Source organism: Rattus rattus, chromosome 11, assembly GCF_011064425.1.
Source record: "Rattus rattus isolate New Zealand chromosome 11, Rrattus_CSIRO_v1, whole genome shotgun sequence".
Classification (NCBI taxonomy): Eukaryota; Metazoa; Chordata; class Mammalia; order Rodentia; family Muridae; genus Rattus; species Rattus rattus.
The window spans coordinates 17,643,386-17,659,482 of NC_046164.1; the positions used below are offsets into that span (position 1 = coordinate 17,643,386).

General features: G+C 42.1%; 1 protein-coding gene across 7 annotated transcripts in view; it reads right to left on the reverse strand.

The window, feature by feature from the left end:
* The window catches only part of Evi5 (ecotropic viral integration site 5), a 157,703-nt gene that overhangs the window by 124,322 nt on the left and 17,284 nt on the right, over positions 1 to 16,097 (reverse strand). For all 7 annotated transcript variants that reach the window (XR_004389481.1, XM_032917016.1, XM_032917011.1 and 4 more), the window contains one exon: positions 2,281 to 2,510. Coding sequence is in view for 6 of the 7 variants with exons in the window: in XM_032917016.1 (XP_032772907.1) it covers positions 2,281 to 2,510 (230 nt within the window). In the remaining variant the exon portion in view is untranslated. Of the gene's footprint in view, positions 1 to 2,280; positions 2,511 to 16,097 lie in introns of those variants that run through there.

A 16,097-nucleotide genomic window follows, 5' to 3' on the forward strand; every position in this document is an offset into this window, starting at 1 on the left:
TCAGGACAGTAGCTGGAGAGATGACTCGGCGGTTAAGAGCAGAGCTGTTCACTGTTCCAGAGAACCTGACTCTGATTACCAGGACCTACAGTGGCTCTTAACTATCTGCAACTCACGTCCCAAGGGTCCAATGCCTTCTTCTGGCCTCCAAGGGCAGCAGGCATGCATATGATACTCATTATACAGATGCAGGCAGAACAGCTATACATACAAAGTAAAAATAAATTAAAAAAAAAAAGAATTCTCAAGATATGCTAGAGCAAACAACATAAATTTGTAAAATCAAGAGATAATCCAGGCATGATGGTACCTGCCTTTACTCTTAGCCCTGGTGAGACAGAGGCAGGTGAATATCTGAGTTCAAGGCCAGCCTGGTCTGCATAGTGAGCTCCAAGTCAGTCAAGGCTACCTAGTAAAACCCTGCCTCCAAAAAGCAACAGCAAAAGGTATGTGCAGACAGCAAACAAACGTAGAAAGAATACATTAACATCCATAGAAAAACATAAATGAACCAGCACGCACTACTGGGACTGGAGAGACGGCTCACAAGTTAACAGTACTTGCTGTTCTCACACAGGGCTCAGGTTCCCAGCTCCCATACGACACTCATAACCACCTTAACTCCAGTTCTGGGGACCTAACACCCTTTTCTGACTTCTGCAGCTACCGGGCACACATGATGTTCAGACATATATGCCTACAAACACACACTTAAAAGTAAATAGTTCTTTTTTGAAAAAGGCATCATTGCCAGACATGGTAGCACATGCCTGCAACCCCAGAACTGAGAAATGGAGGCATCCTCGGCTACACATAAGTTCTAGGTCAAACAAGAGGTCTTATCTCAAAAGACTTAGAAAACAAATAAAACCATGCAGTATCAATATCTACTAAAACGGCTAAAACTCAAAGCCGTGATCATGGCCTAGGGATGTACTCAGTTGGTAGAGTGCTTGCCGGGCACACAAGAAGCTCTTGGTTCAGTCTCCAACACCACATAAGCTGTGTGTAGTGCACCCCTGTAGAAACAGAACTTACGAGATAAAAGCAGGAGAATGAGGAGTTTAAGATCCCCTTAGCCTGGGCTACATGAGACCCAGTCTCAGAAACAATGTTTGATCATAACTAACGTGATGAAGGTAACCCCATCTTGTCCTAACTCCACTTTAGTCTGCTTAGACACTTCTCAGCCTTCTACCCCATAACAGTGACATCTGCGTGACCTTGGCCAAAGGTTCAGATGTATTAACCAAACTAATGTTTACATGACATCAACTAAAACAATCAAAGAAGAAACGGCAGGGGCAATTGTCAGCCAGGTAGTGGTGGTGGCGCACACCTTTGATCTCAATACTCAGCAGGCAGAGGCAGCTGGATCTCTGTGAGTTCGAAGTCAGCCTGGTCTACAGATTGAGTTCCAGGACAGCCAGAAAGAGCAGACAATTTCTACAGAGAGAAACTCTTGTCTCAGAAAAACAAAACAAAAAAAAGAGCTTAATCAAACTGTACATTTTAAAACTATGTGAATAGTTTGAGTTACTAACACATCAAAGAAGCTATTAAAACTTATCCTTTACCCTTAAAGCTGTAGCACTATACCTTGACCAGACACAAAAGGCTGCTGTCCCTTCCTTTCTTTAGTAGATGACAGTCCAGAGTCCTGGAACTCACTATACAGACCAAGCTGGTCTCAAGCTAGGAGTTTTGGCCCTGCCTTGTTGAGTGCTAAGATCACAGGGTTGCACTGACACCCATCTCTAAAGAGTTCAAAATTTAATAACAGAGTAAACAGAGTCTGGATTCCTAACAGAGGAATGTCTCACTCTCATGGGAATGGGGCCTTGCCTTCCATAGGATTCTTCACTGGACTGAATTATATATTTTAACCAAAGGAAACTACTTAGAAAGTTTAGAGTAAAAAAAGAGGACTGAGAGCACAGGCCAGTGAGGAGTGTCTGCCTAACATGCAAGGCCTAGGGGCTCACTCCCCAGCTCTAAAAGTAAACAAAAATGGTAGTTTTGCCCTAATAATTCATAAAATTCATGAAGGATTTAGAGTCTAGAGTGCTAAGAAATGAATTAGAGAGTGCTATTAGTTAAAGCTTGTCTTAGTCTTAAACTCATGTCCTCGGGCAATTCCTGAAGGTGTCTGTTCTGTAACTCTGAAGAACAAAGGACCAGAGACCAGGAAACAAGTACTCTCTGTGTGAACGAGCACTTGAGCTGGACTGTGGTTTGGTTGTAGGATAAACCAGGAGAAATGGCCACAGCTGCACTCACCTGTTTTGTTCCTCCAGCTTAGCCAGGAGTTCTAAGTCGTCTGGACTCAACTTTGATGGGGAAGATGGTGACTGTGTTGGTGTTGACAGTGTGGTAGATGAGGATGTGGTATGTAGTGAGGCTGATGGACTTGCCACCTGACTGGCCATCTGACTGACTGTGTGCGAGACTGTGTTCTTCACCCATGAGAGAGTAGAACTCAGCTTTTCTGCCACCTTGTCTGTCGCCACCTAAGAGTAAGGACAAAAAGCATAGTTTAGTTTTATTTCAGTCATTAGCACAAACTTGATGACACTGCTAAGTTTTCCTTAAAAATCTCTGAGGTGATGGGGATGAAACCTGGTTTTGCTACCATTGCTTTAACATCCAACTTTGAAACTTCTGCTTTTTATTTCATGTTTGCCTACATGTATGTCCACACATCGTGCACATGCCAATTGCCTTCAGAAGTCAGAAGAGGATGTCAGATCCTGAAACTGGAGTCATACACGGTTGTGGAGGCTATGCAAACGCTAGGAACCAAACTCAGGTCGTCTAGAGGAACAGCAAGTGCCCATACCTCATGAGCCACCTCTGCTCCAGGCTGGGAACTGTTTGTTTCTACTACGCGCTTCCAACACCAACAAACCAGAAGAGTGCTTTCCAAGCTATAAAGTGAAGCCCAGCCTGAGGGCACACTCTTAATTCTAGCACCCAGGAAGCAGAAGGCAGGCAGGTCTCTGTGAGTTCAACATCAGCCTGGCCTACTCCTGGTTCCAGGAGCATCAGGACCACTAAGAGAGACCTTGTCTCCAAAATATCAAAGAGGATGTTGTCTTACAAAACGTATATTTCACTAGCATATACCTTAAAAATCTATATAGTGCTCAGTTTGCTGTTCAAGTATAAAGATGTGATCTCTCAGCTTCCTACTCTGGCCTTCTGCTCATGATGCCTTACCATTGTAGACACCCCTCATTGAGAACTATGACACAAAATGAACTTACTTCTACTAAAACAATTAAAAGTATATATACACACAAACTACTTGTGTATACACGGGTATATTCCATCAGGATTTTTCCTTCTTTCTTTGTAAAGGATATTCTTTATTGAGATTTTGGTCAAAAATTCAAAAAGCCAAAGAAGGAGTAGCAGGATGGATGGGCATCCTGAACAATCAAGACTAAGACGAGAGAGAGAGAGAGAGAGAGAGAGAGAGAGAGAGAGAGAGAGAGAGAGAGAGAGAGAGAGAGTGAGTTTCCAAGACAGAGTTTCTCTGTATATCCTTGGCTGTCTTGGAACTTACTACGTAGACCAGATGGGCCTCCAGAAATCTGCCTCTTTCTGCCTCCCAAGTGCTGGCTGGGATTAAAGGCATGTGCCACCACTGCCTGGTCTGTGCAACAAGATCTTTTATCAATCTAAATACACTAGAGTGCTTTAAAGGTTCCAGCTTCAAAGGCACAAAATTCATTAAAATGGCTAAGAGAGTGGGAGGGCTCAATGCAGAACATACTAGGCTAAGTCCCACCAGTAGCCACAAGCAACTATAAGACCCAAATGTGGGTGTTGGGGATTTAGCTCAGTGGTAGAGCGCTTGCCTAGCAAGCTGGAGGCCCTGGGTCCAATCCTCAGCTCGGGGGAGGGGAGGGGGGGAGCGGCCTTGGCTATCCTGGAACTTACTACACAGATCAGGGTTTACTCAAACTCACCAACATCCACCTGACACTGTCGCCTGAGTGCTGGGGTTAAAGGCGTGCACCACACATAGATAAACAATGTTTCAAAGGCCTTGTGGACGAGTGAGATGTCTCAGCAGTAAAACACACTCGTGGATGCCTAGAGCTCCCACAAAAGATGGAGAGAACAAGCCCCACAAAGTGTCCTCTGTCCTCCACACGTGTACCACGGCGCACTGTCCATGAGTGGGAGCACATGCACACATATACTTACAGTAATGAGAAACAAACACAAAACTTGTGACACATGTACCCATAAAGATTGTACCATGGCACACACACCCATGAGTGTGACATACATAGGTAGCCATAAAGATCACAAGCCATGCCGTCCTTGTATGATCTTAAGATCTCAACTCTTATGTGATGGGAAAAAGCTTAAGCACTATAAACTATCCTCTGGATTAAAATGTCAGCCACCTTTAAGTTTAGATATAGCAATTCAATCACAGACATTAAAACAACAATGCATGCGCAAAAATCTGTTCCAACTTCTGACCGTACTCTCATCACAGATTCTCCTTTAAAGCTGAAAAGTGGTGGTCTCTCCCCACATCTTATACTTCACCCTAGTGTGAAAATTCTATTCAGGAAAAGAACAGTATAAAAACATTCTTAGACATACTAAACCATTCCACAAAGCAGTGACACGTCTAAGACAGCCTTTGTTGTCAGCAGCAGTACTAATGGGGCCAGGGTTTTAACCCATTAGATCAGAATCCCTCTCTGCTAGATTCTTTCCTTTTGAAATAGTATTACAGAAGACACCAGATGGGCCTGGTTACTGAGGGGAAAGTCCCTAAGAAAAGCAAGCAACATGAAATATGGGACCCAAGGAAACAATCATGGGATAGAGAATTTACTTAGAAGAACTAGGTCTAGAGCTGGAGAGATGGCTCAGAGGTTAAGAGCACTGACTGATCTTCCAGAGGTCCTGAGTTCAATTCCCAACAACCACACGGTGGCTCACGACCATCTGTAATGGGATCCAATGCCCTGTTCTGGTGTGTGTTAAGAGATTGACAGTGTGCTCACATACATAAAATAAATCTTTTTTTTAAAAAAAAAAAAAAAAAAAACTAAGTCTATATCTTTGAGGGCTTCCAGCAGTTTCTCAATGTGGGTGTCACACCTTCAGTGGGTCTGAATAAACCAAATCAGGGAGGCCAACGTGAGTTACTAATACTGTCAGTGAGGCTGCCTTTGAGGGGCAGGTTGAACAAGCTGCATGCTGTGCATTCAAAGAGGCATTGACAAGATCTGGTTCCCTCAAACAGCATCTAATGACAGCTGCTCCAGGTTTGCCACCAGGTAAAAGTGCTTACCATGCAACCTGGTGCCCTGAGTTCATCCCCAAGATTCCAACCTCAGCTACAGTATATTGTCTCAAAAATAGATGAAATTCTAAAATTGCTTTTTGTTTTGACTTTTTCACATCTTTGCATTAAATTCTATAGTGTCTCATATTCAATTACATAGTGTGCCTTATCTTCCATATGCTTTAGGCCTATACTGGACAGCCTTTAATTCCCTGCACTAGAAACTCTGACCAGTGACTTTACCTTTATCTCCGACACACATCTTCAGCATTTAACAGTAGCCTCTTAACCTTTCACTGCTCTTATTTTTTCCACAACATTTTTATTTTCTCTTGAAATTTCTTTATCCCCTATTATTTTAGGATAATGTTTAATGTCCTCCAGTTCTGACGTCATTTTGAAGAAATGAATGACTGTACCTTGTCCTACATGACTGTATTTATTCCTGGAAACTTCCTCTCAAGTCTGTTTTATCCAAAATTAATATAGCTACTTCAAATTTCTTTTGATTTATCAGCAAAGCCCTAAACGGAAGTAAGCAAGGCCCAGGCACAGTGGAACACACCTGCATCCTAGCACTCTCAAAGCTGAGGTGGGAAGACTCCAAATTCAAGGCCAGCCTAGGGCTATATGAGATCTCATGCCTCAAAAAAGGGAAAAAAAAAAAAAGGAAACAAAGATTTACATACATATATACAGAGGAGGGCAGGTATGAAAACATCTGGTAGTTTCTGGTTCTATTTTGGTATGGGGGCAAGGGGAGTTTCCTCTCAGAAATACAAGTTTGTATATGATATGAAAGGACATGTTCCCTTCTGAACAGCAGTGTTTTCCAATAACTACTTTACTGAAATGTAAAGTTGTATCAAGGCAACAAAGTTTTAAATCTTTTTTAAAGATTTATTTATTATATGTAAGTACACTATAACTGTCTTCAGACACACCGGAAGAGGTCATCTGATCCCATTACAGATGGTTGTGAGCCACCGTGTGGTTGCTGGGAATTGAACTCAGGACCTCTGGAAGAGCAGTCAGTGCTCTTAACCACTGAGCCATCCCACCAGCCCAGTTTTAAACACTTTTATTTATTTGGCACACATAGGTGCTTTGCCTGCATGCCTGTCTGTGTGCCATGTGAATGTCTGGCTCCAGAGGAGGCAGAGGAGAGCATCGACTTCCTGCAGCTGGAGTTACGGACTGTTGTTAGCTGCCTGTGGTGCTGGAACCAACCTGGTCATCTGGAAGAACAGCCAATGCTCTAAAGGACGGAGCATCTCTCCATACAGATGAGTTCTTTAATTAAAGACAAGTAGAAGATAAAAGCATGTTGTACCTTTACAACCTGTCTAATCAGGAGTCTCTTTGACATTCTGGGAAAGGCTGCTATTTCTAAATAGCTCTTGTCCTGAGAGTATTTGTACCCACCTCACTTTTCTCTCCATCTTTAAGATACTTCAGGCTATATTCAACATTTTGAATTCAAGAATATATAGTAAAAAAACAATGAGTGCTTTTTTTGTGCTACTTGGTATTGTCCCCTAATTTAAACCCCACAATACTACATGTCTCATACTGTCCGTACACTGTTACATTAGCTATTATTCCTTAAGAAATAAAAATATTCAGAAAACATCAACACTGTCACCTAAACAAAGTCCACCTAGGTGAAATGACTAAACAAGCCAAAGCACTTGCTGTGTAATCCTGACCACGTGAGCCTGGTCACCAAAAAGCCAGATGCAGTGGCTTGAATCTGTAATCCCAACATTCCTAAAGATTCAGGAGCAGGAGAACAACTGAAGCTCCAGGCCAGCAACCCGAGTATACAGAATGGAAGAAACAAGAAAGAGCCTGCTTCAACAAGGTGTGAGCTCAGAAATAACTCCTGTACACTATTCAGACTTCTACACATGTACCATTCATTCTCACACCAGCACTCACATGTGTCATGTATACACATACTTTTAAAATATAAATAGTGTAATTAGAAAGTACATTCAATTCGGCTGGGTGCATACAGTTCAGTGATTTAGTGCTTGCCTAGTGTGTCTGAGGTTCTGGGTTCAGCCCCCAACACTTAAAAGGAGGACAAATGCACAGTAAGCTACAGAGAAAAATGTCAACGTATAAACTTGGGTCATGGTTAATACTCAGCCAACCTCCGCTGCTGTATGAAGAAGGATGTAAGGCAGGTGTGGTGGCACCTGTAACCCCAGCACTCAGGAGGCTAACATATGAAGATTCCAAGTTCAAAGCCTGAGCTACATAGATAGCAAAATGCCTTTGAAAACAAAGACAAAATAAAAAGTCATAATGTGATGAAGCTATCATTTTTAACTATCCACCTGTAGCCTCTCTGGTGTTTCTACAGGTGGCCTGTATTAATTTTCTAGGACTGCCATAACAAAGTACCACGAACCAGATAGCTTAAAACATACGGAATCTTTTGTGCTGCAGTTGTAGAGGGTAGATGTCCAAATGGGACTAGGATGAAGCTCAGGGTACAGTGTGTGCTCTGTATATGTGAGGCCTCATTCCATCCCCAGCACTGGGAGTGAGAGGGTACAGAAATGTAATGATGTAACTTAGTCTACACCGAGACTAAGGAGAAGCCAAGAGAAGATTCTCTGGATGACAGACAGCCCAGCTGGGACGCCGGCATTAACTCCCAACCATGCACGTGAACACAATTCACATCATCCTGGGCGGAAGGCACAGGCTGCAAGGCCAGCCGGTCTCCTCAGGGTTCTGGCTGCTAAATCCCTGATCACAGGAGATGCTCACACACCTCAATGATTATATGAAGTCACCAAGTATGATGGTGATTTGTTATACAACTCTACTAACTTGAACAGCACCATACTGTTATTAAATTAAAATATTAACAACGCGTAAAGCAAAGCCAGAAAATTAAATTTCCGCTATTAGTAAAGACTAATATGGAGCTTGTTTTTAAGGAGACAGCAGATTCAACTATAGAAGGGGGGGGGTGTTTTACTTGCCTGAAGGTAGTATAGATACAAGAACCACATACTAAAAAAACAGTAATTAGAATTTGAAACCCCAAAAAACTATATTAAATTCTGGAGGCCTGAAAATAGTTTTAATTAAGATTCTGTGGTGCTCTGAATAGGAACGGTCCCCATAGACTCTTATGTTCAAATTCTTGGCCCATGGAAGTGGTACTAGTAGGAGGTGTAGCCTTGACTAAGTAGGTGTGGCCTTGTTGGAGGAAGTGTGTCACTGTGGAGGCGGGCTTTGAGGTCTCCTATGCTCAAGCTCCACCCACTGTGGAATCAAGAGGTAAAGAATTCTAAGCTCCTTCTCTAGCACAATGCCTGCCTGCATGTTGTCATGCTTCCCACCACAAAGGATAATGGATTGAAACTCTGAAATTGTAAGCCAGCTCCAATTAAATGTTGTCCTTTATAAGAGCTGCCTTGGTTTCTTCAAAGCAATAAAACCCAAACTAAGACAGATAGGGAAAACTCGGGCTGGAGACATAGTTCAGCAGTTAAAACAGCTGCTCTTCCAGAGGACTCAGGTTCAATCCCTAGCAAACACATGGAAGGTCACAACTGTCTGTAACTCTAGTTCCAGGGAACTGACACCTTCTGGCCTCCCCGGGTACCAGGACACATGTGGTGCACAGATATAAATGCAGGCAAAATACCTACACACATAAAGAAATCTTGTTTAAAAAAATTTTAAAACATAGGAAAAACTTACTAATTTCTAACTCAAGAGCCAGAATGTAAATAAACCTTCACAAAGATCTACTGAATGATTACATCAGTGTTATAAAATGATATTTTGATTATCATGCTAAAACAATGCCAAGAAGCCTTTTGCTTAAGTATGCTACATTCTTGAAATCATAAATCTTGTCTTTTATATAAAAAAATAAGTTTTTAAATAAAATTAAGATTCTGTTGTAATTATTTCTATTTTCAGTAAGACCAATTATTGAAACAGGCTAAAATATTCAGTAAACAAAGGGATAAGAGCTCTTAGGTCAGTGGTAAACAATTCCTAATTAAATTAAATGTGGAAAATTAGTTCACAGCCATTAAAAGAATGAAACACAAATAGATTCTAGAGCATAGATTAACCCTGAAACAGTGGACTAAATGGAAGAAGTGGAATCCAGACTGCACAGTGACTCCATCTGAATGAAATGCCCATTATAGGGGTGTGTGCAGCCAGAAGAGACTGATGAGGGAGAACTGACAAGAGCAGAGGAGCAGAGCAGCGAAAGCTGATGTATAACAGTGTCACCTCCTAAGGTGACAGGAACTGTTTTAAAATTGACTATGACAATAGTTGCATGTATGAATAAACAAAAAGTCACCAAGTCATACTTTAGGTAGCAGTTCTTAACTTGTAGGTCATGACCCCCTTGAAGGTTGACCGACCTTTTTACAGGGGTCCCCTAAGAACATTGGAAAACACAGATATTTACAATTCATAACAGCAGCAAAATGACAGTTATGAAATAGCAATGAAAATAACTTTATGGTTAGAGGTCATCACAACATGTGGTATTAAAGTGTCACAGCATCGGGAAGGTTGAAAACCACTGTTTTAGGTCAATGATAAGGGAAATATACACTATTTTCATTTGAGACTCAATACAAACATTTACTCAAGAGGGAACCAATGACAGGACCAAAATAATGATACCACCAAAGTCCAATCTGGCAAACCAACGAGTTTATTAGTTATTCACAAGAGTATAGGTAAAAGGGCAAGGGCCAAGGCAGGGACAACTCAAAGACAGCTACATCACCAAGAGCAGGAACCCTGGAGTTCATTACACTACTTGCAGAGAGCTCAACAGGTCAGAGAATCTCTCCTTCAGGCAGGTCTGAGTCTCTTCCAGGCAGCAGGCTAGTCTGTTCTCCTCAGCAGTTCTTACTGTTTGTTTATGTAACCTTGGGGAAAAGGAGGGAGAAACAGACAGACCATTTGAATCTGGTCAGTTTCAGGGACTTCCTGTAACTATGAGTTGCCTGTAATTCTATGTTTAGGTCCTAAGGCCCCATAAAATTTCCATCTTTCATATTAGTGTATCTTTTGATGTCATCCTTGTTCAGGTCTTCTTTAGGCAGTCATGCTGATGAAACCTCATGGGTCTCATCATGTCTACTCTGACATTTCTAGGAAATGAAATGTGACAGCAAATTCCCTAATCTTCTGGTTCTTAACAATCTTTCTGCTTTCTTCCACTATGATCCTTGAGACTTAGGTACAAGAGTTGGGTAGTATCAGTTGGGGCTGGGCACTACAGAGGTCAGACCTGAAGTCATATGTTACAGGTAACTGTACAAACTGAGCAGGTTGTGTTTATGTATCCAGAGACAGACAGACAGACAGACAGACAGACAGAGACAGAGACAGAGACAGAGACAGAGAGAGCATGAGTGAGAGCACACAATTAAAGAAATGGAGGCCATAAATTTGAAAGCGGGGGAGTGCATAGAGAGGATCAAAGAGAGGAAACCAAAGGGTGGACACAAAAGTAATTATATTTTAATTTCAAAAACTAAAAAAACATAAAAAATAATAAATATGAGTAAAACAACCCCTCCCCAAAGTCAAACATCACCAAACACTGCTCTCGAGATTTTTCTTAAGATACCGCTCTCCTGTATTTTAGACCCTAGAACTAATATATTCTCTCTCTCTCTCTATTCTCTCTCTCTCTCTCTCTCTCTCTCTCTCTCTCTCTCGGTGTGTGTGTGTGTGTGTGTGTGTGTGTGTGTGTGTGTGTGTGTGTGTGTGTGTGTGTGTGTGTGATATTGTCTTCATTAAGGACAGGTATGTGTGCACACATGTGTGCATGTATAGTGGGGCCAGAGGTTATTGTTGGGTTTTTGTATCACTCTCCATCTTGTTTGAGGCAGGGTCTATCCCTGAACCCAGAGCTCACCTAGTGTTTACACTGGCAAGTCAGCAAGCTCTAGAGAAGCACCTTCCTTCCCGCCCACCCTGTCCTACCCCCTGCTGGAATTACAGGTGCATGCCACTACATTCATTCTGGGATGACACTGGGATCTGAACTCTGATCCTTACATACGGGTTGCAGACTTTTTACCATTGAGCTTGTTTGAGATTTGTTTTTCTCAGTGTACTGGCTTGACACACAAGCTAGAGTTACCTGAAAGGAGGAAACCTCGATTGAGAAAATACCTCCATCAGATCTGGCTGTAATTGATGAGGGAGGACCAATCCATTGTGGGTGGTGCCATCCCTGGGCTGATGGTCCTGGGTTCTACCAGAAAGCAGGCTGAGCCACTGAACAGCACCCCCTCTATACACTCAGCATCAGCTCCTGCCTCCAGGTCCCTGCTCTGTTTAAGTCCACATCCAGACCTCCTTTGATAATGAACAGTGATATAAAAGTGTAAATCAAATAAACCCTTTCCTCCTCAACTTTCTTTTTTTTGGGGGGGACGTGCTTTACCCTAACAACAGAACTTAACATGGGGGTCTCGCTATGTACCCTATTATAGCCTGAAACACAGAATCCTCCTGCCTCCGCTTTCTAGGTATTGGGATTACAGCATGCATAACTAAACCAGATGCAATGCTGGGTTTGGTAGCTTTGCTCTTAGACTTTACGATCCCATGTGTCACAAACTACTCTTCATGTTATGACTGTCCTATTATCATTTTTTGTTAACTTGCTTTGAAAATTTCAGCTTTTCTTTCCTCCCTTTCCCGTTTTCTAGCATGTAGTCTCTGATAGGAAGCTGTGTAATACAACTGTTTTTAATTAGCAAAGATTAATTATACACAGAGAATTATTGTAACAAACATACATGTATGTGTACAGTGATAGTATCTACCCCCCTAAGACCTTTTACAGTTTTTTAACATTTAATTTTATATGTGAGTGCTTTGCCTGCGTGTTTGTACGTCATGTGTGTGCCTTGTACCCAGAAGTCAGAAAAAGTGGGTGGGTGTCAGACCCCCTAGAGTTGGAGTGACATAACTGCGACCCACCATACAGGTGCTGAGAATTAAACCCAGGTCATCTGCAGGAGTAACAAGTGTCCTTCACTGCTGAGCCATCTCTCTAGCCTTCAGTCCTCATTCCCCTTCCATTTTAGTTTGTCTTCCTCCTCAGATTCCAACTTCAGGAGGAGAGGGGAGCATTTTTGTTTTGGTTTTTCCTTTGTTTTAAGACAGTCATTCTATGTAGCTCTGGCTGTCCTGCAACTATACAGACCAGGCTGGCTTCAAATCACAGAGATGTACCTGTCTCTGCCTACATCTGTTTAATGATGTCCTCTGTTATTTAACATGATGACCTCCAGGTTCCAACCATTTTTCTGGAGACAACATGACTGCATTCTTCTTTGTGGATGAATAAAACTCCATTGAATATAACAATTTTCATTATCCAGCTGTCATAGTCACTGTTCTATTGCTATGAAGAGACACCATGACCAAGGCAACTTATAAAAGAAAGCATTCGATCAGGAGCTTGCTTATAGTTTCAGAGGGTGAGTCCACCCCCATCATGGTGGTACAGTTAACAGAGAGGCAGGCACGGCACTGGAGCAGCATCAGATCCAAAGCAGAAAGGGGAGTTGGGGGAAGGGGGGTTAAAGAGAGGAAGAGAGGGGAAGAAAGGAAGAGGGAGAGAGGGAGGATAGAAGAGGGAGGGACGGAAAGAAGGAGAGATGGGAAAGAGAGGAGACAGATGGACAGACATTAGAGTGTTTCATTCCCAGTTGGTAAACTACTGGGATAGTTTTGGAAGTATGTGTCCTTATTAGAGTAGGGGTGCCCTTGTTGGAGAAGGTGTGTCAATGGGGGTGGACTTTGAAAAGCCTATTCCAGGCCAGTTTTTCTCTACCTGCTGCTTGAGGACCACGATATAAAGTTCTCAGCTACTTCTCCAGCTACTTCTCCAACATGCTACCATGTTCCCTGTCCTAATGACAATGGACTAAGCCTCTGAAACTGGAAATAAGTCCCCAACTAAATATTTTCCATTATAAAAGTTGCCTTGAACATGGTGTCTCTTCATAGCAATAAAAATCCTAAGAAACCTCCCTAAAATGGTCCTACCAGCTAAGGACCAGGCATTCAAATATATAATCTTATAGGGGCTATTCTCACTCAAACCACTATATTCCACTCTCTGCCCCCGTGGACTTGTAGACATGTATAGTGCAATACACATTTAATCTAATTTCAAAAGTCCTATCGTTCTTTCATAGTCTCAACACTATTTAAAAGTCCAAAGACCAAAGTACTGTCTGACTCAAAACAATCTCTAACTCTAACTCCCCCTGTAAAGTCAAAAATCAAATTACATACTTCCAAAATACAGTGGCACAGAATATACATTATTATTCTAAAGGGGATGAAAAGAGACATAATAAGCAAATACTGGACCAAAACAAGACTGGTCCACAGGTAAACTCACCTCCTGTGACTCCCTATCTGATGTCAAAGGGCTTACACCCGAGATCTCCCGAACTCCCACTCCTAGCTTTGCTGACTGCTACACACTTTTCTACTGGGGCGGTTCCTCTTCCTTTATGCAGCTCCCCCTGGCAGACATCCAAAGCTCTGGCATCTCCAATATCTACGGGGAGGGAATCCGACACAGTCCAGCCTTCACTCACAGCCTCCGTGCAAGGACTGCCCTGCCACATGCCTGGCCTTACTTGTGGAGGATGAGTCCACAGCCCCTACTCCTGTATTCTTAGACCCTCATTCAGAACTAGGGGCCCAGCCTGCTGCCAGGTTCTTCTTCCTGCTTGGACAGAATCTGGCCTTTTTAAGTTAAATTTGCATAAACTTTTCTCTGTTGGTGCTCGTTAGGAACAAGTAATTCTTTAGGCTTCTTTCTTTACACAAGTTGCAGATTACCCTAAGCCTCCTGAAATAGCTGAAGAAATTTTATGTAGGATCTACTGGGATGGATCACTTTAAAATGTAGGAATGGCAAGATGGTTCAATGGGTAAAGACACTTGCCAAGCCTGACGACCTAGTTCAATCTCTGGGACTCACATGCTAGGAGAAAACAGACCGCTGTGTGTTGTCCTCTAAAGTTTATACACCTGCATGACACACACATGCCTATGTGCACACACATTAAATAACAAATAAAATGTAACCAGAAATGAAGTCATGAGCAAAACAGGTGTGTTTCTTTCACAGAGCTAGTCAAGAAAGCAGACCAAAAGTGAACCAACAGACACAAGAATATATATGGCATGAGGACAAGGAGCATCAGGACTTGAGGGGGTCTTTCAGGACTACCTTTGAGAAAAAGGCAAAACTTAAGATCTACAAGATAAGCAGGAAGAAGGCCACTGTGCAAAGTGCCAGACCAAACAACAACAAAAACAAACAAACAAAAAAGCATGCACAAAGGCTTTGAGGGAATAAAAGATGTGCTGGGCTGAACAGCAGTCCTAGAGCCAGTAATGGTTGTGCAGATCTGTGATCCCAAGCAGATCTCAGGATTGCATAGAAAGACACTATTTCTAAACAATAAGGGACAGAGTCAGGCACTGGTGGCTAACACATTTAATCCCAGCACTCAGGAGCAAGAGGCAGGCAGATCTCGAGTTAGAGAAGAAACTGAAAATATCAGAGATCAAATCATGAAGATGATATTAGGAAATTGAGATCTATCTAGAGTATAACTAGAAACCACTAAAGGTTTAAACATGGGGAGACCACTTGTCTTAGTTAGGGTTTTACCGCTCTGAACAGCCACCATGACCAAGGCAACTCTTAAGAACAATGTTTAATTGGGGCTGGCTTACAGGTTCAGAGGGTCAGTCCATTATCATCAAAAGAAATACAAGGATATACTTATATACAACATATGTACCCATAAGCATAATAATGTTATTTGTGATGTGTACTTTCTTTTATTTGGGACAGAGTCTCATGTATCCTAGGCTGACTTCAATTCATGGTCCCCACCCCCCCTCCTTTCTAGAGTGCTGGACTCAGGAATGCACTACCACCGATGGCTCTGAGATATTTCATTTAAGAAAATATCTTACATAAAATAAGTATTTTCAAATATATCACTGCTCAATCGAAGCATATATGTTAATATAACTGTAACATTACTATCTAGACGAATCAATCGCACATACTCCTGCGTGTGGGCGTGTGTGTTAAAACACCTAAGGCAATAAAATGGTGCAGTGGTAAAGGCACGTGCCTGGCAACCTGATGGTACACACCTTTGATCTCAGTACTGGGGAGGCAGAAGCAGGCAGACATTGTCTGTTTCCAAGGTTTAGCATCCCAGATAAGAACTTTATTTCTTGGGTTCTCTCCCCAACACTTGGGTAGTCTATTAATCTATTCCCTGACTAAGAATGCCTATTCCAGATATTTCACATACAAAGAATTATAGGATACTCGTCCCTTTATATCTGGCTCTTTATTCACATGATGTTTTGAAGCTTCTGGGGCAGGATACTCATATCATCCACACACGCATCCCATGTTCTATGTGTATGTCAGGCCTTTCTAGCTCTTGGTTCTTACAAACAATGCTCTATGCACAATGGCATACTAGGTACCACACTGGCTTCTTATAGTTCTAGCAGAAGCTACTAAGCACAATTACAAGGCTCAACAGAATTTGTCTCTGAGTTTCAGTATTATTTACATCCTTAACTGTCCCAATGAACTTGAACAGATAAATACATACTATTTTCACACATGGGAACATGGTTTTTGTACAGTCCATCATGTCAAGACAACTTTATTTCTAGTCTTAGA